Source organism: Myodes glareolus, chromosome 9, assembly GCF_982192425.1.
Source record: "Myodes glareolus chromosome 9, mMyoGla1.1, whole genome shotgun sequence".
Classification (NCBI taxonomy): Eukaryota; Metazoa; Chordata; class Mammalia; order Rodentia; family Cricetidae; genus Myodes; species Myodes glareolus.
The window spans coordinates 16,326,482-16,352,462 of record NC_142034.1 but is presented as its reverse complement, the minus strand read 5'-3'; the positions used below and the strand labels follow the sequence as shown (position 1 = coordinate 16,352,462).

At 48.8% G+C, this 25,981-nt stretch overlaps 2 protein-coding genes across 2 annotated transcripts; one reads left to right on the top strand and one right to left on the bottom strand.

The window, feature by feature from the left end:
- The first annotated feature begins 801 nt into the window (after positions 1–801).
- LOC125408007 (intercellular adhesion molecule 5-like) lies at positions 802–11,102 on the top strand. The gene is made up of 8 exons (XM_048446002.3): positions 802–921; positions 4,204–4,279; positions 5,748–6,014; positions 7,196–7,516; positions 7,709–7,987; positions 8,525–8,794; positions 9,284–9,526; positions 9,745–11,102. The coding sequence occupies exons 2-8, from the start codon at positions 4,225–4,227 to the stop codon at positions 9,924–9,926; spliced, it is 1,617 nt and encodes a 538-aa protein (XP_048301959.3). The 5' UTR covers positions 802–921; positions 4,204–4,224; the 3' UTR covers positions 9,927–11,102.
- A 7,372-nt stretch (positions 11,103–18,474) lies between these two features.
- On the bottom strand, positions 18,475–25,548 carry LOC125407843 (somatotropin). The gene is made up of 5 exons (XM_048445677.2): positions 25,425–25,548; positions 19,678–19,838; positions 19,346–19,462; positions 19,027–19,188; positions 18,475–18,797 (listed from the first exon to the last, which is right to left on the bottom strand). Exons 2-5 carry the CDS (start codon positions 19,759–19,761, stop codon positions 18,597–18,599), a joined length of 564 nt encoding a protein of 187 aa, XP_048301634.1. The 5' UTR covers positions 19,762–19,838; positions 25,425–25,548; the 3' UTR covers positions 18,475–18,596.
- Between the last annotated feature and the right edge of the window lie 433 nt (positions 25,549–25,981).

The window sequence follows — 25,981 nt, the reverse complement described above, 5'->3', positions numbered from 1 at the left end:
TGTTCTCCCACAGGACCTTCAGTTCCCTTGAGGTGGTTCACAAATGCCTATAACTCCAGCTCCAGGGGATCTGGTGCCCACTTCTGACCTCTGAACGCATCTGTATACATAAGGTTTACACCCCCATACGCCTAAATAAAAATAAATTTATTTTAAAAGATCCTTTCTTTACAACCATCATTTCTTGGGGCTGGAGGGATGACTCAGTGCTTAAGAGCACTGGCTGCTCTTCCAGAGGTCCTGAGTTCAACTCCCAGCAACCACATGGTGTCTCACAACCATCTGTAATGAGATCTGGTGCCCATTTTTAGCGTGCGGGCATACATGGAGGCAGAATGTTGTATACATAATAAATAAAGAAGTCTAAAAAGAAAAAAGAAACAACCATCATTTCTTTTATTCTTTAGAAACGATCAGCTTTAAATCAATCAATCAATCAATCAATCAATCGGAGTCTTATATAACACATGAGGGCCTAGAACTCCCCTGTAGTCAAGGAATGATCTTATATTTCTCTTGCCGCCACCTCCCACAAACAAGGATTATGGTTCTGCACCACCAAGCCTGGCTCAGCAGCGATTGTCTTGAGTCAAATCTGCATTCTCTTCGAAGAGGGGGCCGGCTTCCCTACTCTTCAATCTTTTAAGATAGAGCCCATCCTGTCTTTAAAGCTACTTGTTGGCGCGTCTTCTCTCAGCCAACCCTGTTGCGAATCTGAGTGAGCGTCACGAGTTTCCGGGCAGATCTGGGGACTCCTGGGCGCAGCACCGGCGCAGAGCGCCCCCGCCAGGAGCGCGGACCCAACGGTCGGAGCGCGCGGCGGTTTCGAGCGCGGTGACGACTCAGCTCTTCAGTCTGTGGTCCCCGAGCATCGAAGAGCAGCCAGTGTGGCAAGAGGGACAAGCGGACAGCTCCGACTCAGTGAGGATTTGGGTCCTATTTGGTTTACTTGGGTTCTTGCTGGTTTCTACCAGTGAAATCCAGTAGAGGATCGGTTGGTGGGGGAGTTCGCCAACACGCCTGGAAGTGTTTGTTTCCCCCATATCTTTTAAATGTTTTAGATAATGTCTGCCTTTAAATGCCTTCACGTTCAGTTGTGTGTTCGCCCCTTTTCCAGCTAGAAGGAACCACCTTACCAGCCTTTTGTCACCCATCGAAGTGCTGGTGCCCACAGTATTAGCTTATATTTTCTTTGGTTCAGCTACTGGTAATTGCTGACTATAGCCGTTCCAGTCTCTTGGGACCCAGCAGTGGATAAAAGAAAGAGCCCTCCCTGCCTTCATGGTGCTTACAGTCCCAAGGAGAGAGACACAATTCAGGGAACTTGGGAAAATGTTCCTGGCATACCACTACCCCACTGCACCCCGTAGCCAGTGTCAAGAGAGATCTTTAGTGGCCAAAGATCTGCGTGAAATCAACTTCTCAACTCTAGGGAGCGAGGGGTTAGAGATGAAGGAAGGGAAATAGGTTGGGGTCTGGGGCCAGGTGGTAGTGATTCTGTTTTCTGGGTCCGAGGTGATGCCTCGGCTGCCTTGCTGCTAATTTCATGGTCTGATGATTCTAGTCGCCGATGCTGTAGGTGACCTTAAAGGAGGATGGGATCTAGGTCAAATTAACCGTGTACTATAATTTTGGACTAAAGTGTTTTCAAATGGTCCCACCTGGCTAAAGTCTGAAGGCAGAGATGGGCCTCTTTATCCTCTCCAGTCACCCAGAGGCTGAAGTGCAGAATGCTTTCAGCAGAAGCAATCTTCAGGATGTTAAAAAAAAAAAAAAAATTAGCATAGGCAACCAATCACAGCTTACCTGTCACCACTAAAATCTACAGTAGAGCTACCGGGAGACTCACTCTGTATCGCTAAGCTGTGTGGTCTTCCAAACTTGTGATTCTTAAGTTAACTGAGAACAAATAAGTTAGGGGGGCGATTTGGGTTTTCTCCTTGGTAACACTCCGGAGCCAGGCGGATATAAATGCGTTAGAGGCAATGCATCCTATGGGAAAGGAAACCAGTAGCGTGGACTGAAGTTGTGGGTGCTGAGGCCTGAGCAGACCTCAGTCAGGGTAGGTAGACCTCACACAGAGATGAACAGTGCAGAGGAGTGGGGTGACTCCCAGGCACAGAGAAGAAGCAAAGGGTAGAATGTGTCTCCTACTTATGAGAAACTGCATGAAACCCTTGAATATAAACGGAAGGTGAGGATCCCAGAGTCTGGAGCCCATCACTGTTAGGTCGGCTCCTCCAGCCTAGGAGCTGGAGTGTGTGAACACCTGTAATCCCAGCATGGGGGAGGCAGGAAGATCAGGAATTCAAAGTCATCCATAGCTACTTAGCGAGTTCAGGGCCAGCCCCTGCTACCTGAGACTTTGTCTCAAAATAAAAACAAAACCAAAGGGGGGAAACGAAAACAAAAACAGTTCAATTCCTCTAAGTTGGGATGTAATTTACAGAATAAACAAAGGAATTTAAACAGAATCAGATCGTATGTGTGCTGACAGTAACGGGAAGGACTAGAGCTGTGGGCTGGCAGGCAAATCGGAGTGGGGCATGAAGTAGTACCGGACAAGTGTGTCTGGGAACCTGGTAGGTACGGTGGCTCATGCCTTTAATCCAGCACTTGAGAAGCTGAGTCAGGAGTACTGAGTTCAAAGCTAGCCTGGGATAAAGAGTTCCAGATTAGCCTGGTCTATAGCGCAAGATCCTGTCTCAAAAAAAGAAAAAAAAAGAAGAAAGGAAGGAAAGAAAAGACAAGGCACAGGTGTAGGGGTGTGTGTGTGTGACCAAAAACAGCCTCAGCTTCTCCCTGTTTTCTCGTGCCTACTTTGAGGCACAGATATATGCTAGTAGCTACTACAAGAAAAGCCAACCAGTTTGACTGACACATGCCTGTTCCTTTGAAACAGCGTCTCTCACTGGACCTGGAGCTAGGCTCCTGACCAGCCAGTCCCAGCCTTTCCATCTTGACGTTTCTCAGGGCTGGGGCTACAGACTTCATCGCCACGTCCAGCTTTTCATTTGACGGCTTGGGTTTTGAACTCAGGTCCTCCATACCCCCAACCAATATTTTCTACATCTTATATAAAGTTTACAAAATATTTAGAATGTTTACACAAGAACCAGGGCCTTGTGAGTGGTGGAGATGCACTCTGCCATTGAGGGTACCCTCAGACCTGCCTCACCCTTCCCTTACAGCATTGCACAAAGACATCTTTTTAAGTTTGTCTTTTTTACTAAACTTGAAGGGATTCCTTGATACAGGATACAGGGGTTTCATCCTTATCTTTTTGCTATTTTCGAGACAGGGTCTCACTATGTCACTCTGGCTGTCCTGGAACTCACTTTGTAGACCAGGCTGCCTCACAGAGATCCTCCTGCCTCTGCCTCCAGAGAGCTGGAGTAAAGGAGTCTGCTACCACTGCCTGGGTACATGTATTTTGTCTTCTTTAGTTTTTTTTTTTTTTTTTTTTTTTTTTTTTTTTTTTTTTTTTTTTTTTTTTTTAGTCAGGTGTAGCCCTGGCTATTCTGGAACTTGTTCTATAGGCCAGGCTGGCCTCTCCGGTTCTTTTTTCTTTTCTTTTCTTTTTTTTTTTTTTTTTTGATGAAGTAGTTGACTGACCCCTGATTCTTCAAGGTTGATAACCTTGAACTCCTGATCCTCCTACTTCTAGCTCAGGGGCTTGAGTGCAGACTGACACTACAGCAATGGCTTCCTTTTGTACATTTTTATTTATAAAAATATTCTCCAGGGGCTGGAGAGATGGCTTTGAGGTTAAGAGCATTGCCTGCTCTTCCAAAGGTCCTGAGTTCAATTCCCAGCAACCACATAGTGGCTCACAATCATCTGTAATGGGGTCTGGTGCCCTCTTCTGGCCTGCAGGCATACACACAGACAGAATATTGTACACATAAATATTAAATAAATAAATAAATAATTAAAAAATATTCTCCAAACTAGAGAGATGACTCAGAGGTCAAGAGCACTGTTTGCTCTTGCAGAGGACCTGTGTTTGTTTCCCAGAACCTATATAGTGGCTCATAGACATCTATAACTCCAGTCTCAGGGGATCTAATGGTTCTCCACCAGCACCAGGAATGCATGTGGTGCACAGGCACATGTAGAGGGAAAACACCCATACACATAAAATTTTTATGAAAATGTAACGAGAAAAAAATCTCTCTAGGATTATTTCTTTTCTTTCCCCAGCTTTTAGGCTTTCTCCCAAGAATGAAAATGCTTCTGCTTGGTGTCTGGACCTTGCTGGCCTTGACCCCTTGTCCAGGTGAGGCTACCCAGAAAGATTTCTTTACTCACTGTGTGCCAGGACACACCTGGTTGATTGTGCAGAGGGGGATGGGGCGGTGGTTAATCTCAGCTGTCTACCTGATGGATCTAGGGTCACCCTGGAGATGGGTCTCTGCATATGCTTGTGGGGGATTCTCTCAGGGTAGGGTGACTGGAGCGGTAGGTCCACCCACTGGGAGTGGCTCCATTCTATCCACTGGGGGCTGTGCTGAGCAATCCACTCAGGCTCTGCCAGAAGGTGATGGGCTGTGCGTGTGGTGAGCGCCGTGGCTTTATTGCTGTCATTTTATTTTTTAAGTTTAAAATTTTATTTATTTAGAGACAAGGTTCATATCCCAGGCTGACCTCAAATTTCCCACGTAGCCAAGGATGACCTTGAACTTCTGATCCTCTTGCTTCTACTTCCTGAGTGTTGGGCTTGTAGGCATATGCCACTATGACAGTTTTATACTGGGGATCAAACGCAAGGCTTTGTGAATTTTAGGCAAGCAATGGACCAGGTAAGTTACATCCCCAGCTCCTTCTCTATCTCAAAACTACTTTCCTTGGGGCTGGAGAGATGGCTCAGCAGTTAAGAGCAAGATTGCTCTTGCAGAGGACCTAGACGTGGTTCTCAGGACTTGTGTGGCCATTCACAACTATTTTGTATTGTTCCAGGGGATCCACGTCTTCTTCTGACCACACATGCACTTGGCACATAGACATATGTGCAGGACTCTCTCCACTGGCCCAGCCTTCTAAAGGTCCTACCACCTCCCCTAGTGCCACAGGCTGGCAACAAGCTTCTAGCATGACGACATTTAAGATCCAAATCATAATGTAGGCTAAACTTGCGAACACTGAAAAATTCCTTTTCCCAGCATAGCAAAGCAGAGCGGAGTAATCTCTGAGAGGATGTAGAGAATCTATGGGAGAGGAGTGAGCATGGGGCTTCCCTGGGGTCGTTAGTTCCCGTGGATTTGTGTATGGAAGGGTTCACAGGAGGCTTGCTTTGTTCTCAGGCTTATTTCCAGGTCCCACCTCACTACAGTGTGGTCACTCTGTCTAAGGTGGAGCCGGGCTCTTCAGTTTTACAATCATTCCACACGATTCTACTGAAGGTGGTCCTTCACTATCATCCGAGAGAAATACTGCTTGGCAGTAGAAGCGCAGAGACCCCAGCAGGGTGTTAGTGGCTGAGCCCAGGGAGCTGCTAAGACCTCGGGAAGCTTTCCCAGGCATGATTGTTAATGCCTCCTTAGACTCTGTGGTAAAATCTAGTCCCCAGGACAAAGATAGGGATGAAGCTGGGACCAAGGCTCTCGCTTGTTGATTAAAGGGTTTATTCTCCAGATCCCTGAGCTGGTCCCTCTTGTCCAGCCTAGATCCGATGGAGAGAGTGGACTCTGTTCGTGCTGCATCTCCTGGTCTTCACCAGAGTTTTTGATCGGTGTGCTTTATTTCAGAGACCACAGAAGAGATATTTGAAGTGTCTGTTTGGCCAAATCAGGCCCTGGTGGAATTTGGACAGTCCCTAACCGTCAACTGCAGCACCACCTGCCCAGACCCAGGGCCCAGTGGAATCGAGACCTTCTTCAGGAAAAGCCAGCTGGGCAAAGGGCCTCAGTGGAAGGAGTTTGTCCTGGAGGACATCACAGAGAGCTCTGTCCTGCACTGCTTCTTCTCTTGTGCAGGGGTCCAGAAGGACACAGCGCTCCGTATCACCATGTACCGTGAGTAGGGTGGAGGCCCAGAAAAGAGAGGGGGATGCAAATTCTTCTTCTTCTTCTTCTTCTTCTTCTTCTTCTTCTTCTTCTTCTTCTTCTTCTTCTTCTTCTTCTTCTTCTTCTTCTTCTTCCTCTTCCTCTTCCTCCTCCTCCTCCTCCTCCTCCTCCTCCTCCTCCTCCTCTTCTTCTTCTTCTTCTTCTTCTTCTTCTTCCTCCTCCTCCTCCTCTTCATCCTCCTCCTCCTCCTCCTCTTCTTCTTCTTCTCCTCCTCTTCTTCTTCTTCTCCTTCTTCTTCCTTCCTCCTCCCTCCTTCCTCCTTCCTCCTCCTCCTCCTCCTTCTTCCTCTTCCTCTCCTCTTCTCCTCCTCCTCCTCCTTCTTTTTTGAGACAGGGTTTCTCTGTAGCTTTGGTACCTGTCCTGGAACTCACTCTTGTAGACCAGGCTGGCCTCAAACTCACAGAGATCCACCTGCCTCTGCCTCCTGAGTGCTGGGATTAAAGGCGTGTACTACCTCCACCTGGCGGAATGCGGAATTAGACAGGGGAAAAGAATTAGAGGAAAGAATTACACCCTTCACCCACCCAGGTAAAGACTCAGCCATACTGTCAGAAGTCTCTTGCCTTTGAAGAGGCTGTCTTCTGAGTTTCCACCATTAGCCGTGAGGCATCCTTGAGAATGCACAGACTACATGGGGAGTTTCTGAGTGACCAGACAAGTGTAAGATTAGTGCTGGCTTATTTGCCACCAGCTCTTAGGATAACCAGGGCTTGCAGGAAGGACAGTCTTCAGCTGGGGTAGTCAGAGAAAGAAGCCTGTGGTGTAGGCAGTTCCTGAGCTGCTCTGCAGAAAGGGAGGCTCTGAGGTGTCGGGACTGGTAAACAGAGTTCTACAGGGAGCCATCTTGCGTTGTAAAGATAGGAATGAGTGGAAGAGTGCCTCCTCCAAGCTTCTCGTGCCTCTGAAACATCACTGATAAGAGAGAGAATGTTCCAGAATGGCAGGAAAATTCAAAGCAAGGGACTTCTTTTTAGCTGTCACAGTTCTAGGCCGTGGCCACCTTTGATGGACAGAGAGCTGGAAGGCTAACTTATCACATGAAACCTTAAGGGTGGTGGTCACCTTCTGCAATGTCATTTCTTTCTGGAGGTGAATGGCCCCTCACCAAGGCTTGTCTTTTTGTCTTTAAGAGCCACCAGAGCAGGTGATCCTGGACGTGCAGCCTGAGTGGGTGGCCATGGATGAGGCTTTCACAGTGAAGTGTCACGTGCCTAGTGTGGCACCCCTGCAGAGCCTCACCCTTACCCTTCTTCAGGACGGCCGAGAACTGCACAGAAAGGACTTCCGGAGTTTTTCTAAGGCATCCCAAAGAGCCGAGGTCACTGTCAATGTCAGAGCCCAGCGGGAGAATGACAGGAGCAATTTCTCCTGCAGTGCAGAACTGGACCTGAGCCCTCACGGTGGGGGGTCGCTTCATGGCAGGTCAGCCATCAAGGAACTCCGGATCTTTGGTGAGTCAGAGTCCGGGCATGAGGAGAACCTAGGGCCTGTTTTGGCCTTTGGGGACCCTGTTCCCACCGGTTTAGGAGATGAGAGTAACTGCGCCCCATCTAATCCACCCTCAGCGCTGTTCCCTTCCACGGTGTTCTAGGTGACACGTGACTTACAACTTTCCTTCTTTCGTTTTCCTCCTTCCTTGGCAGAATTCTCTCAGAGTCCCCAGATCGGGGTGTCTTCACTCCTGGAGGTTGGGGTGGCGGAGACCATGAGCTGCGAGGTGACCAGGGTGTTTCCTGCCCAGGAAGTTGTCTTCCGAATGTTCTTAGAAGGCCAGGAGCTGAGCCCCTTCTTCTCCTGGAAGGGAGATGCAGCGTGGGCCAGCACCACCATTCGGGCCATGGAGACCGGTGACCAGGAGCTGACCTGCCTTGTGTCTCTGGGTCCGGTGGAGCAGAGAGTCAGGAAACCAGTGCATGTCTACAGTACGTGACCGCCTCCCTTCCCCGTACCAGGTCTCTACTAAGCAGAGTTTGCTCAATAAGGGCCTGTGGATTTGGCTATAGATATTTATCTGGCTAACTTTTGCTGGGTGTCTTCTTAAGTGAATGTTGGCTTTCATCTTTCTCTGACGGGGGTGGTTAGGGACCTGCATTGTGGCAGTAGCTCTATGTGGCCTCTGTCCTCAGTTTCCTAACCTATCCTGCTTATTGGGCAATTGTGGATGCTTGAACTTCATTCTAGAATAAGCATTTGAGATGAGTAAGAAACCTGTACAATGAGAAGACATCTTGCTGTCCTTGCAGGAGAGGCAGAGCCCAATGTGGGCAGATGTTGGAAGGGAAGCTCTCAATTCTCCAGCCATCTTGTTGGTCCCTCTCTTCAGCCTTCACAGAAACATTAATGCTATGCAAAGTCGCTCTTCTGTCATTGTCTACCCCAGGGAGACCTCCAGCAACAAGAAGGCAGGAGCAGCCACCAGTTTGAAAATTTGTCCACTGTTCCGTTTCCTTTCTTTGTAGGTTTCCCTCCCCCAGTTCTGGAGATCGAAGATGCTTACCCTCTGGCAGGGACAGATGTTAACGTCACCTGCTCGGGTCATGTGTTAACATCACCTAGCCCTACTCTTCGACTTCAGGGAGCCCCAAACCTCTCTGCTCCCGGCGAGCCTGCCTGGTTCCTCTTTACTGCCAGGGAGGAAGACGATGGCCGGAATCTCTCCTGTGAGGCCTCTTTGGAGGTGCAGGGCCAGCGACTGTTCAAAACCACTGAGATGCAGCTTCATGTCTTCTGTGAGTGGAGGCCCGATGGTCCTCGATGAGGCACGGACATGGACATGGGAAAGCGAGTGGGGACAGATGGGGAATGTGCCCAGAAAGGCAAGTGGTTGTCAGATACAGTTAGCTGAGAGCCAGTACCGGGAGGCAGCATCAAAGGAGACAGCTGAGGCTGATGCTAAGGAGAGAAGCCTCCAAACGTTCCAAATCACAATTTGTGTTTTGGAAAATGAGGAAATCCTTATTTCTGAGTCCACTCCTTGCACATTGAGAAGCCCTGGGCCTCACAAACAGAACCATGTTACTTAGCCTGAGTTCATAAAAATAATCTTGGCCACAGGGAAGGGAAGAAAATAGAGTGGGTTTCGTTCTAAGCAGGGAGCTGATAATATTTTCCTTGGGGTGAGGGAGCAATGTTTGAGGTAGAGAGGGAAAAGGGGCTATGAATGAAAGCAAGACAGGAACAGGACATACAACTAGGTTCCTTTTGGGGCTCTCTTGCAGACAAGCCTCGCTTTGGGGAATCCGATTGCCCTGGCAACCAGATATGGCTAGAAGGAATGGATCAAATGCTTGCCTGCATCCCAGAGGGCAACCCTGCCCCAGCTTTGGTGTGTACATGGAATGGGATCATCATTGACCTTGATGTACCCCAGAAGGCCACCCAGAACCTCACTGGAACCTACTGCTGCACAGCCACTAACCAGCTGGGCTCTATCAGCAAAGAGATTGCTGTCATTGTCCAAGGTACCTGCTGCACCAGCTGCCGGGTCTTGGGGTAGAAAGCCCCCCCCACCCCGCCCCGCCCCGCTGCCCAGATTTGAGAATCTCACAAGTGTAGAGGGAAGCAAGACACTCCTAGGCTGGAGAACATGTGTCTGAGGAGCAGGCTTGGTGTCTTGGGGTGGAATGGTTTTCTTGTCTTCAGCCCACTGTCCCCAGTTCTGTTTTCTGTGCCCACACAGGACCACATGAAGGGATCACCTCCCCCACCATCTTCATCATCATCACTCTCACCCTTGGCACGGCTGTGATCACTATAGCACTGTTTGTGAACTACCAGCCCTGCAAAAGAAACGGGAGGAAACGGGCCTCCAGGCAGAGAGAGCAGAACAAAGACAAGGAAGACCCGTTCACCGACATATAGGCAGAAGCACCCGTTCACCGACATATAGGCAGAAGCGCCCGTTCACCGACATATAGGCAGAAGCGCGCAACTCACATCTCTGCTGAGCAGAAGCTGCTCTTTGCCTGAGTGAGACTTCACAGGGAGGAAAGAGTAGGCCAAGGAGGGAGGAAGAGACAGGATGTGAGGCGGCATTCCTGTCTTCTCCTGTCCCCTCCACAGGGTTTCAGGGCCCCATGTGGCTTCCACCTGTTCACTGGGGCTTGCCTTTCTCTTTGAGCTTATTCCAGTTTCTAGAAATTTCAGTTTGATTGTTCCTGCTGGCAAAGAGCCTCTCACTCCTTACTGTATTCAACTGTCTACTCTTGAGCACACAGAAGGCCCCGCCCTTGCCCCTCATTTCCACGGTCCATTCCTCAAACAGCAAACGAGAAAGATCATCAGAAATATCCTGAAATTCATTGCTCAGGGCTGCCTGATGACTAACCAGGGGCTTCTTTTGTAGTTCAGGGCTAAGACTCCGTAGGAGTAGGTAGTAGATAAATGGGCAGGATGTCCACATCCCCCTACGCTGCACTGTACCCGGTGACAGCGTAAAGGGTGCTGGCTGATAAAGCTTCACCCCAGGAACCCTCTGCAACTTCACATTGGGTCAGAGAAGTAGCTGAGCTAGTTTATAACGAAACAAAAAACCTAGGACTCACTATGCAGCGCAGGATGGCCTCAGACTTGTGATGTTCCAGCCTCAGCCTCCTGAGTGCTGGGATTGCAAGTATATATCAGCACTCCCTGACTTTGGAGAGTGGGGAGGCTTTAAGGTAGAAGGTAGACTACTCCATGGAGCTGGTCCGGTAGGGCAAGGGTGCACTCTGAATTCTTTCTTGTAAAAGGCCGAGCCCCACATCTGCTGTCCATCTCCACAAAAGATTGCCTCTTTTCATCTTCTGCAAACAAGTCCTGTGGGACAGAGGTACAGAACCCCACGGCAGATGTCTCGGCCCAGCCACACCCCCCAATCCTCTGTAACAGTGTTCACCACATGCCCTAACAGTTCAGCTTTCTGCACTGTCTTTGGAAGGAGTATGTCCACTTTGGTGAACGTTTGAGGAGTGTCAAGTCAGGCCCCTCCTCCAGGGCCGTCAGGAACTGTTTACTGAGATGTTAGCTGTGATAAAAATGAAATGAGTTTGTGCCGTCTGGGTTTATGCTTCCTTTGTATCACAGTTGAAAGCTTTTACGCTAAGCCAAATGGTTGCAGTTCAGAACTTTGAGGATCGCTTCTGCTTACTAACATAAAGAGCCAGTCTGGGGCAAGCAATGCAATCTGTTTGTCTTGATCTCAAAACCAAAGCATACCCAGTTTCCACCTTGTGGATATTAGCTCGAAACGGTACAGCACCAGACACCAAAGTTGTCTCCCCTTCTTCCTTGACAACCATGAATCTGGGTTTGGAGATTTGCTATAAAGATAACCCATTAGTTTCAAAGCAACAGAGGCATGGTGGTAAACAGCACTGTCCCTGCCCTCTACAAGTTTATAATCTCTGAGAGGTGTGCTCACTTTTTATCCCCATGGCAAATGTCAGGTATTTCAGCCTGCAAGAAAGATAGATTCCCATGATAGTGTTTCGAAGTTTTTGACCTTTAGTCCTGTTTTGAGGCAATGCATCATGGTGGAAGCAGGAAGAGCAAAAAGAAACCACTAAGGGCCAGGGTTCTAGGACCCCCTCAGGACCTTTCATGAGATACCATCTTGTTTCATTGCCTCCCAATAGTCCATGGTCTTGGGACCCTTAAGACATGGACCTTAGTCGGGCAGTGGTGGCACACGCCTTTAATCCCAGCACTTGGGAGTCAGAGGCAGGCAGATCTCCACGAGGCCATCCTGGTCTACAGAGTGAGTTCCAGGACAGTTAGAACTGTCTCACAGAGAAACCTGTCTCAAAACAACAACAACAACAATAAAAAAAAAACCAAAACAAAACAAAAAAGCAAACCAAAAACCAAAAACCCCAAAACAAAGACATGGGCCTTTGGGGACCCATGTCTTAACTGAAAACACATTTCCTATGACCAGAAAGGTGTGGTTTGTTCAAAGAAAGTCTAACTCAGGACCAAGGAAGTATTCCCCCAAAGGCCTTCTCAATGCAGTTTCCACACTGAGTTTGGTAGCTTTTACTCCTTACCCTGTGAGTCTCCTACGGTTTTATCTTCTCAAGGTGAGCAAAGGATCAGGTCTAAGACACAGAGCATCCTAATCCAGGGTCCTCAGCTGACTTAATGCCTTGGATCAGCTGCTCATCAGCATCAGTTTGCATCTGCCAAGGCCACCCAGGAACCCTAAGGCACATGAATCAAAAAGGGACGATGTCACTGGCTCCCTAGTTCAGCAAGCAGAGTTAGAGGTTTAGCCTGCTGTGACTTCTCACTGCCACATGGTGCCACTGTTAGCAGATGGCCCTGTGGGTTGGCTCCCGTGGATCTCCAATGATGCTGCTGACTCCTGCCTGGCTTTCCACGGTTATATTTCTCATAGGTTAGTGCCGGGTCTCTCTTTCATAGTTAAGCCTTTTGTTTCTGTTTCTGAGACAGGGTCTCTCTATGTAACCCTGTCTGGCCTGGAACTTGTTATGTAGGCCACCCTGGCCTTGAATACACAAAGATCCACCTGTCTGCCTCCTGAGTGCTGCCATCAAAGGTGTGTGCTATCACGCATGGTGCCTGAGCCTATACTTTGGAACCAAAAGACAATTGTTAACATTGACACGATTCTATCAAGACAAAGGACAGAAGAAAATTCTGCTAGAACTCTAATCCTTGGTAAAATCTCAGGCTTGGGGCCAGGGGATCCCTGGAAAGACTGTATACATCCAGTGTCCCAATTAATTTAACTGTTAACTTGACAGACCTGAGAAGAGGGTCACAGTTGAAGGATTTCCCCGTTAGGTTGGCCTGTGGGCATGTATTGTTGTGGGAGGCATTGTTTATTAATGTAGAAAGATTCATTCCACCACAGATGGTGCCATTCTCTGGGCAGGAGATCCTAGGCTGCATAAGGAAACTAGCAAACCAGCAGGCAGCATTGCTCCGTGGGTTCTCTGCATGGGTTTCTGCCCCGGCTTCCCTCAATAACAGACTGAAACCTGTATGCTGAGAATCCCTTTCCTCCCGAGTCACTTTTGGTCAGTTTTATCACAGCAGCAGAATGAGACTAGAACAGCCGGCCACTGAAAACTGTCCCCTGACTCTTTGGCTAAGGTCGTATTATATCCTGCCTTGTCCTGAGCTAGTTCTTAGCCAGATGGGGTGGGGCACGCAGAGAGGGTGAGTCTACATGGTTGTCCGTGATTTCTGTGGCACTTGTATTAACCCTGCAGGACAAGTTACAGAAGATATGGAAAGATTATGACCAGGCTAAATGGCTTCATACCTAAGGAAATGAGAATTCACCTGCCAGTACAGTCCAAAAGGCATTAATTACTCTCCTTACCCTGATATTTACCTTGTTTTAAAAATATGTGGGGTGCTTTTTTGTGTGTTTTTTGTTTTTGTTTTTGAGAAATAGTCTTCCTGTGTAGCCCAGGCTGGCCTCAAACTCACTATCCTACACCCTAGAATGGCAGCCTGGCAAGGTTGCCAGTCATTTCAACTCCAGAGTCACCACCTCTGCACCTCCGATCCTACGGGTAAGAAAGCCAGAGATTTCTACTCTCAACCTCAGCCGCAGGAAGTCCTGGATGCTGGACCTCTGCCTTTTTCCAACCCTCGTGATTCAGGGATACGTTATGCTTTGGATTCTAAATTTCCCCTACAGGCCACATGTGTGAATGCCTAGTGCTCAGCTGGTGACACTGGTTTGGGAGGTTATGGGATCTTTAGGATGGGGGATAGACAGGTCACCAGCGACAGGCCTTGAAGATAAACCACCCTGAGTCCAGCCTACCATCAAGATATGAGAAACTGGCTGGAGAGATGGCTTGGCAGTTAAAAACACTGACTGCTTTTCCAGAGGTCCCAGGTTCAATTCTCAGCACCACATGGCAGCTCACGACTGTAACTTGAGTTCCAAGGGATCTGGCACCTTCACACAGGTAAGGGAAACACAAATGGACATAAAATAAAAATAAATCTTTAAAAACTGTCACCTCGGGCTGGAGATATGGCTCAGTGGTTAAGAGCATTGCCTGCTCTTCCAAACGTCCTGAGTTCAATTCCCGGCAACCACATGGTGGCTCACAACCATCTGTAATGAGGTCTGAGGTCTGGTGCCCTCTTCTGGCCTGCAGACATACACACAAACAGAATATTGTATAAATAATAATAATAATAATAATAAAAACCTGTCACCTCACATCGTGGATATCCCAACTTTCACACTGCCCTTTGTTATGGACACCGTGACTGTGAGCCCCTTGTGATGGACACCGTGACTGTGAGCCCCTTGTGATGGACACCGTGACTGTGAGCCCCTTGTGATGGACACTGTGACTGTGACCCCCTGTGATAGACGCTGTGTCTGTGACCCAGACGAAACCTCTTTTTTGTTAAGTCACCCCTGTTAGGTATTTTGTCACGAGGACCAGAAAAGCACCTGATATAGGGTGGAAATCTTGACAGGGAAATGAGGTAGGCGCCAGATAGCCCAGGGAAAGCGGTAGTTGCCTGGCAACAAAAGGCTGATGCAGCAACAGAGCTGCCATAAAGCAGACAGACTGTGATGTGGCTGTACCGAGGAAAACAAGACGTTGCCAAAATTGACTGGGAACAACTTGACTGACCAAAATGTTTGCGACAGAACCTCCAAGGGGGCGCGGGGGGGGGGGAGATACAAAAGTCCCTGGAGTGGTGGCGGGAATCGTGGAGTACCTGAGATACTCCTGTTGGGTCCTTCCTAGTACGAGCCTTGTCTATCTTACCCTCCACCACAGGAAGACTTTGCACTAGAAAAACATTGCTTAATTTTTTTTTTCTTTTTTAGTTTCTCGAAACAGGGTCTCTCCGTATAACTTGGTTGTCCTGAAACTCGTTTTGTAGACCAGGCTGGCCTCGAACTCATGGAGATCCACCTGCCTCTGCCTGGTGAGAGTTGAGATTAAAGGTGTGCGCCACCACCACCCAGTTGCTTAAAATTTTTTTTAGCTATGTGTGGTACTGTATAACAGGTTTTTTGTTTCTTTTTTTGTGTGTGTGTAGCCCTAACTGTCCTGGAACTCCTTCTGTAGACAGGGCTGGCCTTGAACTGAGGTCCACCTACGTCTGTCTCCTGAGTACTGGGATTAAAGACATTTACCACCATGCCTGGATGGTATTTTGTGTCTTAAAGGTGCTTAAGGAAAGAAGATCACAAGTTCAAGGCCAGCCTGGGCTATCTAGCATGCCCTTATTTAGAAAATAATGTTTGTTGTGCCAGACATGGTAGCACCTGCCTGTGATCCCAGAACTTGGGAAGATGAATGAAGCACGAAAGATTTTGAGACCAGCCTGGGCTACTTAGCAAGACTGTCTCCCCCTAAAAAAATGTGACAAGAAATACACAATATAAAACTTACTGGGAGGCAGAGGCAGGCAGATCTCTGTGAGTTCGGAGCTAGCCTGGTCTATAAGAGCTAGTTCTAGGACAGGCTTCAAAGCTACAGAGAAACCCTGTCTCAAAAAACCAAAAAACCAAAACCAAACAAACAAAAAACCCTTACATCTTCAGGTGGGCAGGCTGGCCTGCACCTTTACACCCAACACATGGGAGGTAGAGGCAGAAGCAGGTGGACCTCTGAGTCTGAGGCCAGCCTGGTCTACAGAGCGAGTTCCAGGACAGCCAGGGCTACACAGAGAAACCCTGTTTCAAAAACCAACCAACCAACCAAAACAAAACAATCAAAAACCCCAACGACTTATGACTTCACTGTTTTAAGTGTCTAAGCATGCCCACACTGAACTGTCAGCACCAAAGCCAGTTGAGAGAACTCTTTGATTTAGTGATAGCAGAATGAATGAGCCAAATGTGGGCCTGAGGCACAGTTTTAGTGGAGGCTTTTACTCCAGAGGACAGGGGCAGCCCTTCTCAGTTTGCCTCGAAGCGAAGGGGCCAGCTTCTCGATGTGGGCTGAGGTCAGATTGTTTTCTACAGATCATGAGTGCAATATTTTTAAAAGATATTTATTTCTTGTGGAATGTATGGGTTGACAGTTGTTTGACTTTGGTACTATCCTGGTTATTATTGTTTAACATTTGCTTTTTAAAAATTTTTGTGTGTATGTAGTGTGTGTGTGTATGTCTACCATATATGTCCAGGTAAATGTAGATTCCAGATGAGGGTGTTGGACCTCCTGTAGCTGGAGTTACAGTGAGCTACCCAGCATGCATGTTGGAAATGGAACCCAAGTCCCCTGGAAGAACAGCAAGCAACTCTTGACCTCAGACATCCCCAGACCCTCATCCTGTTTTGTTTTTATTTTTTATTTTTTCAAGACAGGGTTTCTGGGGCTGGAGAGATGGCTTAGAGGTTAAGAGCACTGGCTGCTCTTCCAAAGGATCTGAGTTCAATTCTCAGCACCCACATGGCGGCTCACAACCATCTGTAATGAGATCTGGTGCTCTCTTCTGGCCTGCAGGTGTACATGCAGTGCACTCGTACATAAAATATAAAGAAATAACTTAAAAAAAAAGACAGGGTTTCTATGTGTAGCCCTGGCTGTCCTAAAACTCGCTCTGTAGACCAGGCTGGCCTTCTGCCTCTGCCTTCCAATTGCTGGGACTAAAGGCGTGCACCGCCGCAGTCACCCTGCCAGGCTGTTCCCAGGGATCAGAGGAGGAGGGTTAAAGAAGATCTATTCAGTTCTATTGAAGATTTGGAGAGCAGGAGGAAGATACAGATGCTACTCTTAGTGGGGAACGGCTTATGGACTAGAGCCCAGGAGCTCATCTCCCTCTATCCCCATGTGATCCTTGACTACCCCCTCACCGTCCATCTCCAACATCTTTGCGTGTTTCGCAACTGTCGCTCTGTGTCTATTAACTGACACATCCCTGCTTCAGTCAGAATAGTTTAATGGAATGATTTGTCGAGAGTCTTTCAGCTCAGAGAAGTCAAGGGATAGCAATGCCCCACCATTCTGAGTCTGAAGTCAGCTGCCACTTGAGTTTGACACTAACAAGATCAATGTCATCTACCTGAGGGGCATTGGTGGCAAAGTCAGAAAAAAAAAAATCTTGGCAATGACAGCACAGCTGTGATTGGACGGTGGCAGAATCACAGTGGACTTGCCTTCCAAAACAGAAAGGCCCTGCCTTGGTCACCTAAAATGCTTTCCATATGTGTTCCAATATTTGAAAATTAAATTGCCTGGATATGTCTGGATGTCCCTGCCTCAGAGGATTTTGGAGACCTTTTTCTCCATGGTAAACGATGACACGGTCCGCTGAGCCCACGTTTAGCTGGGCCCACGGTTCTTCATGTTACACAGGTCCCCTTCCTCACAAGGAAGTGCTCCATCGTATCAGTTGTTTGTCCCCACCCAGCGAGCTTTCATCTCTTCTGTGTTTCTCTCTCTCTGTACCCGTGTGTGTGTGTGTGTGTGTGTGCGTGTGTTCTTGTGAGTGCTTACACAGACAAGAGGACGACTTCAGCTGTCTCTCCTCAGGCACTGTGTACCTTGCTTTTTAAGACAAGGGCTCTCACTGACCTGGAATTCACAAGTGAGCAGGGAGCTGCCTGTTTCCAGGACTGCAGTTAACAACCACCTGCCACCACACTCAGGGTTTTTATTTGTTTGTTTTTTAATGTGGATTCTGGACACTGAACTCAGGTCCTCATGCTTGCGAACCAAACACCAACTGAGCCGTCCCTCAGCCGCTACCTGGTACCCACTGGAATTACTATGGCAATCTTCGTCTTAGAATCTCTTGTTCACCCCTTACTCTAATTTGGTCTTCAGACCTGCCGGTTCTGGTTGTTCCAAACGCACTTGTTTTGGCTTTGTTTAAGACAAAGTCTTGCTACATAGATTAAGCTAGCCTATATCTCACCATGTAGACCAGGCTGGCCTCAAACTCACACAATCCTCCCGCTTCAGTCTCTTAAATGCTGGGACTACAGCTGTGTACCACCATGCCCGGCTTCCAAACTCATTTTTGAACTGCCTCCATTTCCCAAGGGTAGTCCATACAGACGAAAACCTGCCTTAAAATTGACACACCACAGTAATTCTGCGATTTTACTCATGTTTTCTTTCTTGAAGATGTTTTCCTTTGGTGCCTCATTGTCTCATTTTCATTTCTAATCTCGAGGGTAGGGGGCTCTTTGGTCTTCCTGATTCTACTTGGAGAGGACCACCTCTGAGTACTTTATGGGGGTGACCTATGACCTTACTGGCTTGCTGTCCAGAGAGCTGGAGTTTTGACTATGGATTGGTAGCAGACTCATGCAGTAGGGGAAGTGATGTGTTGACTCTGTGTGGTCCAGGGAAAGTCGGGGCTGCTCTTCCGGCAGCCCACAGGACTCTTGCAGGTTGGCTTCTAGGACTCTTTGACAACACCCCTCCATCCCATAATAGAAATACATCTAGCCAAGCAATATGATGCATCTTAATTTTATTAGGACGGCACATAGGGCTTGGCAGGTGTCAGGGTAAAGGGAGGCACCGGAGGGGGGAATACAGCGGAGACGCTGCAGAGAGGCCGCGTACGTAGAAGCCGCTAGAAGGCACAGCTGCTTTCCACAAAGCGGCGGCACTTCATGACCCGCAGGTAGGTCTCAGCCTTGTGCAGGTCCTTCTTGAAACAGGAGAGTAACCCGTAGTTTTTGAGCAGAGCGTCATCGCTGCGCATGTTGGTGTCAAACTTGTCATAGGTTTGCTTGAGGATCTGCCCAATGCGGGGGCTGCCGTCTTCGAGCTCCTGCAGTGGGGAGGATGGGCAAGAGAGGCACAGGAGTCTCAAGAGCTGTGCCCTCCCCCAACTCCAGGACCTAGAGAAAGGCCTAGAAGCTTCATAAGAAGAAAGAAACGAATAAGAGGCCCTCCCAGGGGTCAAGGCCGGTCTGGTAAATGGAGAAGAGCCGTGAGCCCCCAGCTATGCTCTGGGCAGAGGCAAAGGACAGTACGGCCCACCCCAGGGCCCTCCTCACCAGCATCAGTGCCTGTATGCCCTCTTCCAGGTCCTTCAGTTTCTCGTAGACGCGGTCTGAGGTTCCGAACATCAGGCTGTTGGTGAAGATCCTGCTGAGGAACTGCACAGGCCCCAGCCATGACTGGATGAGCAGCAGCGAGAAGCGAAGCAATTCCATGTCCTAAGAAGAAAGGGCTGGGTGGAGTGTATTGCCGAGTGACCGCTGCCTGGGACTTCAAGGTTACCCCAGCTTCAGAGAGAAGGGGGGGTCCCCGGCCTGAGGTGCAGTTAGGGTTACTTGGCGGGAAGAGAGAATTTGTGCAGACAAAGCTACTCACGGATCTCTGTTGGGCCTCCTCCTTGCCTGTGGGGGCTGGGATGGTCTCTGAGAAGCAGAAAGCAGCTTGGGCGTTCTGAATGGAATAGCGCTGTCCCTCGGGGATGTAGGCACGCTCCTGGAGGAAGAGCAGTCACGGAGGGTGAGCCTGGAGCTCCCTGGCATCGCTCCCTTATGGAGGACCCACTCCGTGTCTGTTCATCTTGACACCATTGGCTTAAGATCCCTGACCCCTTCCTCAGTTTCCCCGGGTGACTTCCCGTTGTCTGAGGGCAAGAGTCTGCCCCTTCGGGCTTCCACAGTCAGGCAGGCACCCATTTCTGGGGAACTTACAAACTCTTTGTAGGTGTCAGCAGCCAGCTGGTGCAGATGCTGGGCTCGGAGCACAGCATTGGCAAACAGACTGGACAAGGGCATGGCAGGAAACGCACCAGCCACCTGAGGCCAGAGCAGGCAGAGCAGGGTGAAGGTCAGGAGCCAGGAGGACCGAGCGTCTAGAGAGAAACGGGAAAAGACTGAGAGCGATGGCCAATCTCTCCTAGTTCCTGTAGGGACCCAGAGTGTTTCCAACATGGGCTGAAGTTGGGTTGCACTCACGTTAGAAGCCTCAAATCCATCTTCAGGGCCCCGTGGTCCATACCACACCCGGCGGGATTCAAGGATGCTTACCTGCAGCCATTGCTATTCAGTGATCTGTCCACAGGACCCTGAGCTGTTTGGGATCTGGGACTTGGTCCCTTGCATGCCCTTTTTATACCCTACTTGTTTTCCCCAATCCCAAGGCCCCTGCCTTTTCCCTATACATTTATTCATGGGCCGGGGCCACTGACAGCTTGTACTGATGGATAATTTAGAGGCTCCTCCCACTCACCATGTTCCCACTCCTCTCCTGCGGTCATGTCCCCAAGCTTATCTTCCCATCGCCACCTTTGTCAGGTTTGTGAGCATTGGTTATGCAAGCTCTCAGCTACAGAGACCACCCAACGTGTCCTTTGGAGAGCATCCTGAGTCCAGGGGCAGGATTGCTGTTGTTTGCTCCCTGGGATGAGGGGCAACAGAGACCGTCCAAAGAGGCATTGTCCCCATCAATGTTTCTTTTTAAATTGCATTTATTTGTGTGTGTGTATGTGTGTGTGTGTGTGTGTGTGTGTGTGTGTCCCCTGAAGTGTGTGTATGTAGGAATCAGAAGATAACTCGGGAATTGATGCTGTCTTTCCATCTTGTGAGTCCCAGGGATTGAACTCAGGTACTCAGGCTTGGCTGCAGGTGTCTTTACCTCCTGGATCATTTTTCTGGCCTTGTTCTGTCCTTTTCTTTTTGAACGTATGGTTCCCTAGACCCACAACCACAAAAACTACATGTGCTGGGTTTATAGAGATGACGTCTATGCTAAGAGAGCTTGCTGTTGTACCAGAGGACCTAAGTTTGGTTCCCAACACCCATGTCAAGAGGCTCACAACAACGTGTAACTTCATCTCTAGGGGATCTGATGCCCTCTTCTGGCCTCCATGAGCACACACATGTGGCACAGACTCATACACATATACACCAATAAAAATAAAATTAACCTTTAAAAAAGGAGAGGTGGTGGTGTACGCCTTTAATCCCAGCACTTGGGAGTCAGAGGCGGGCGGATCTCTGTCAGTTAAAGCCAGCCTGGTCTACAGAGCAAGTTCGAGGACAGCCAGAGCTATAGAGAAATCCTGTTTCAAAAAACCATATTAATCATAATCATAACAGTTAATAAAGAAATGAAAAAAACAAACAAATAAATAAAAATAAAGAAAAAGAGACAGAGATAGAGTATGCCTGTTGGGGAAGTGGGGAATCTCTTCCCCCATCAAACACATAGGCTGGTGGAGGGCAGCTGTGTGTAGTGCTACTGCTGACCACTAGAGGGTACCGACCACGCACATTGTCCTTCCACAAACTCAAAGGTGCTCCTTAGGTCTTTGGGGCAATGGACCCTGCTCCTTAGACCTGCCATAGAGCTTAACTCTTGTAACACAACCCTTGTAAACAGACGTGGACTTCAAGTACTTCGCTATAACCCTGAGGTCTCTGAGCACCTCAAAGTTCCGAAAGCCCTTCGGGGTTTTGAGTCTTCTGGAAGCCCTGGGAGTCAGGGTCGGCTACCCACTCACTACAGCACCCTCCCTGCTCCTTAGTATCTGTCAAGCCCTCATCAAGAGGCAAAGGACGTTTTCCATTTGGTCCTGCGAAAGTCTTGAGCATGTGGTGTAACCATCAAATCCATTTTTTTTCAGAGGGAGAGATGACTGAGTTTCGGGAAGAACAGCCTTAAGAGCCGGTTCTGCTGAGGCAGCAGATCCCTCAGCCTTGCAGTTCCTGTGTTTCATGTCCCAAGCTCCTTTATCCCTAGCGCCTGGGTGGGATCAGCCAGCTATAGCTTCTGAATCCTTCTGAGCTGGGACTCACCCCTGAACACCAGGTGCCTTTGCTGCATTTCATTTCCCCTGCCAATTCCCAGGTGAAAATGCCCCAGAAGCTTGGAGGGGGGGGGGCATACGGGAAAGCGTACAACAGGACAAAGCCAGAGCCAAAGAAGGTTAGGCTGTGTCAGCATCCTTGTCTAAATCTCCTATCTTTGGATCTCAGGATGTTTACTGAATGCCCTTGGTCCAGTATGAAAACACGCAAGCAAGCATATCTCTCCACTAGCTGGCTGTCCTCTCAGCAACCAACACTGAAAAATCACATCCCTGGGGTCCACAGTGTGAATGCTGGGGCCGCTACACCCCTGCTTCCTGAGGACCAGAAGGTACAGCCTCTTAAGATCCCTCCAAGCATTTTCCAATACTACCCCCGATTCGCCATTCTGAGGAGGCTGCTGGGGCCTTAGGGGCTGTTCCAGGCAGGCCTGGGGAAGGCTGCAGGGGTTTACCGGAGATTCAGGCTCTAAGAAAGACAACACCAGAGGGAAAGGAAGGATACAATTTTCCCTCCTCCTTCCAACTCTCCTAGAGGGGAGGAGCTAAATGAGCAGTGGAGGATGGTCCTCCTTCTGCCTCCACTGCGCTCCTCCCCCTGCATCCCTTGGAAGAGGGGTAATTGACATTTTCTCTTGTCATCTCAAAACTGAAGTGACCTCAGAATTGGGTTGCCCAGGGGACTTTGGGGACTCCTGGGGATACATCTTTATAGAATGTTAGTATGACGAGCTCTAGGCCCAGGAGGATGAGCTGAAGCCAAATGTGAGGTTGTAGGGGTTTTGGTGTTCTTTTCTCTAGTCTGGACCTTCTTTTAGGACCTCTGGTGACAGAGACCAAAAACCAGAATTCACTTCTACTAGAAGCCAAGCTTTGACTCAACCTAGGGTTTGTCTGATTCTTCTGGAAAGTTGCCCCATGTCCCACTGAAACCTCAGAATCCTTCAGGGTCAATGGCTGCCAAACAATGACCTCTGCAGGGCCTGTGGGGGAGATGTTGTGACTGGCGTCTATGAGCCCAGCCTCCAGAAGTTCAGTTCAAGATGACATCTCTAAGAAACACCCATTTTCACTTCTATGAGTTCAAGGTCAGCCTGGTCTACAGAGCAAGTTCTAGTACAGCCAGGGTTACGCAGAGAAACTATGCCTTAAAATAAACAAACAAAACCAACCAAAACACAAAAACAAAGGAAATACCCATTAGTAGAGTCAGAGAGATGGCTTTGTCAATAAAGAGCTTGCTTCAAGCATGAGGAGCTGAGCCCAGGTCCCCAGCAGCCTTTATAAGGCAGGGCTTATTGGCATGCTCCTATAAGTCCAGGGCTGGAGGTTCAGGATCCCTAGGGCTGCTCTAGCTGGATCGCTGCGTTTCAGATTCAGTGAAGTCCCTTTCACTAAAAACAAGGTGAAGGGGCTGGAGAGCTGGCTCGGAAACTCAGAGCAAATACTGCTCTTGCAGAGGGCCCAAGTTTGGTTCCTAACACCCACAAAGGCCTGCTTACAATTGCTTGTAACTGTAGTTCCAGGGGACCCAATACCCTCCTCCACTCCTCATGCTCCAGTCCCCTGAATTCATGTGTGCACACACACACACACACACACACACACACACACACACACACGCACACATAATTTCAAAGCAAAATAGTAAAAGTAAAACAGGGCAACAAAGAATACTCCTGATAGCATGGAGTCCATGGATGTCTTTGTTTGGAAGCCTTTTGTGTTTCCAGACTGGACTGTCTCTGGGCTTCCCTATATGTACCACAGAAAGTCACAGATCTTGTCTTGGTCCTAAAGTGTCCTCCTCTATGCTTGAGGTTCAATTCTATGGGTGGGAATAGTCTTGTTTTTCTCATCCTGGTCGTAGGGATGACCTCAGCAGGATTAGGGGTACCTCTGCACACCCTTCACTGGCAATTTGAAACTCACCCTTGCCATTGCTTGCTCTGTCCTCTTCCAGAGGTCAGAGTTGGTTATTGCATTCAATGCATCTTGCTCCTCTGCAGGATTCTTTACATCAGGTTTAAATATAGACATGACATAAGTAGATACACATATATACATAAGAACACACACACACACACACACACACACATTCTTGTTCAGGCTACTCTGGAACTCATTGTTGTATCCCAGACTGGCCTCAAACTCATGACCCTCCTGTCTCAGTCTCCTGAGTGCTGGTCTTTCAAGTGTACAACCTCCCCTAATCCAGTTAGTACATGGGTCTTGCACTAACTCTATTGAGTCACAGCCTTTAAACACTAAAGTTTAAAGAGTATTATTTGGGGATTCCCAAGGGCCTTTCCAGGGGAGGTGTGTTTCTGAAGACCCACCATGTGCCAGAAACTGTACTGGACAACAGAGCATATGTGTCTCATTTGAGAGCTGAGGACACTGGGGCTTAGAGACAGGCTGCCTGGGTCTTGCAGTTTCTAAGGGATGACTCTGTAGTCTTCCCCCCTCGGCACTGGCTGGCATGCGCAAGACCTGCCTCACCGTATAGCAAGCCCTCACACAGATGTTCAGTGAAGGTGGGAGGAACTGAATGCAAAGGGATTGAGTGGGGCATCCACAGACGCTAAGAAAAGTTGTAGCAAAAAAACAACCCAATGTGGCCTGATTTAGTGAAGCAAATCATATCATCCTTCATATTTGTATTGCACGTTTCAGTGTGCTTCGTACTTTCACTTCCTGTATCTTCTTGGACCCTGGAGCTCTCCCCACAATGCAGCAGAAGGTTCTGAGTAGAGGGAGGGCTGTAGAGGGCTGGGGGAGGGCTGGACAGACGCCCCATCTACCAGTGGCGTATTCTTGATGCTGGGGGATAATCCGTGGACTATTGGAACTAGATGCGCTAAGTAATGTCCAGGATACTCCCCAGGGGCAGAGATGTACTGAAAAAGACTGGGGTAGAAAGATATCTTAGTCAGTCAGTGCAAGGCAAGCACAAGGACCTCCCTTAGGGTCCTCAGAACCTGTGCTAAAAAAAAAGTTGGGTGAATGAATTACTCCTGTAATCCTAGTTCTGGGGAGGCAGAGATCGGAGGGTCCATGGGAACGTGGGGATAGGGAGCCAGCGTCTTTGCTGGCTCGGTCAGTTCCAGGCCAGTGAGAGACCCTGTTAGAAAAAAAATATGAAGATGGATAGCACCCGAGGAATAGCAGTATCCAAAGTTGTTCTCTGGCCTCCATAGGCACACACACATGTGTACAGGTGTACTTATACACACGTGTATATGCACACACACACACGTCCACACACAAACACACACACAAAAGTCGAGAAGTCCGGGATACTTCCCCTGAGGGGTGCTCTTTATAACTGCTCCCTCCTGTCATCTTCTCCTATGGCCGTGTGTGGTTACCTTGTACCATTGCCCCCTGGAGCTTTGAGGTGGCTGGCATCCCTGCCCTCCGTTTACTCATTCCCCACCCGGTCTTGCTTCTCTCACTGAGACAGCGATCTCACTGTGTAGCCCAGGTTGGACCCAAACTCTCTGACCTCTTGCCGCAGTCTCTGCTTGCTGGGACGGCAGGTGCCTACCAGTTCCCTTCCTCAGGTATTGAGCAAGTGCTGCCAATCCACCCCTCAAGGCAAACATTGAACCAGGAAGGTGGGCATACCTCAATGAACAAAGGACACCATCTTTTCTTTTTACTGGGGTGAGAATCAGCCACACCGTGGAGGGAGCAGGCAAGCTGGTGCAGTCCTGGGTGAGGACCCAGAGGTCCCTGTTCACAGGGGCAAATGTTTGGGAAAAGAGAACCAAGAGAGGGGCCCAGAAAACCAAGGGGGGTTCAGAAGGCCAACAAGCTACAAATAGCAAGTAGTCATGTCTAGAAGTCCCCTTTACTAAAACAATTCTTTCGTTTTTCTGTTATTGTTTTGTTTTTTTGAAACGGGTCTCACTGCGTGGTCCAACCGCCTTTGAACTTGTGGCAATCCTCTTGCCTCTGTCTCTCAAGTCTTGGGAATATAGCTGTGAGCCATTGTGCCCGACTTCAGCTGTTTTTAGATAAAAGGGACAGGCACACAAACGGACAGTAACGTAGCCATGAAAGAATTAACTGAAAAAGTAGACAAGGCTTCACGCATGCGCTGAGAAGTCTACACACGCAGATCCACACTTGCTTAGTGTGACCCTAGTGGTGTCTAGCTTTCTGTCCAGCCTTGAGAACAG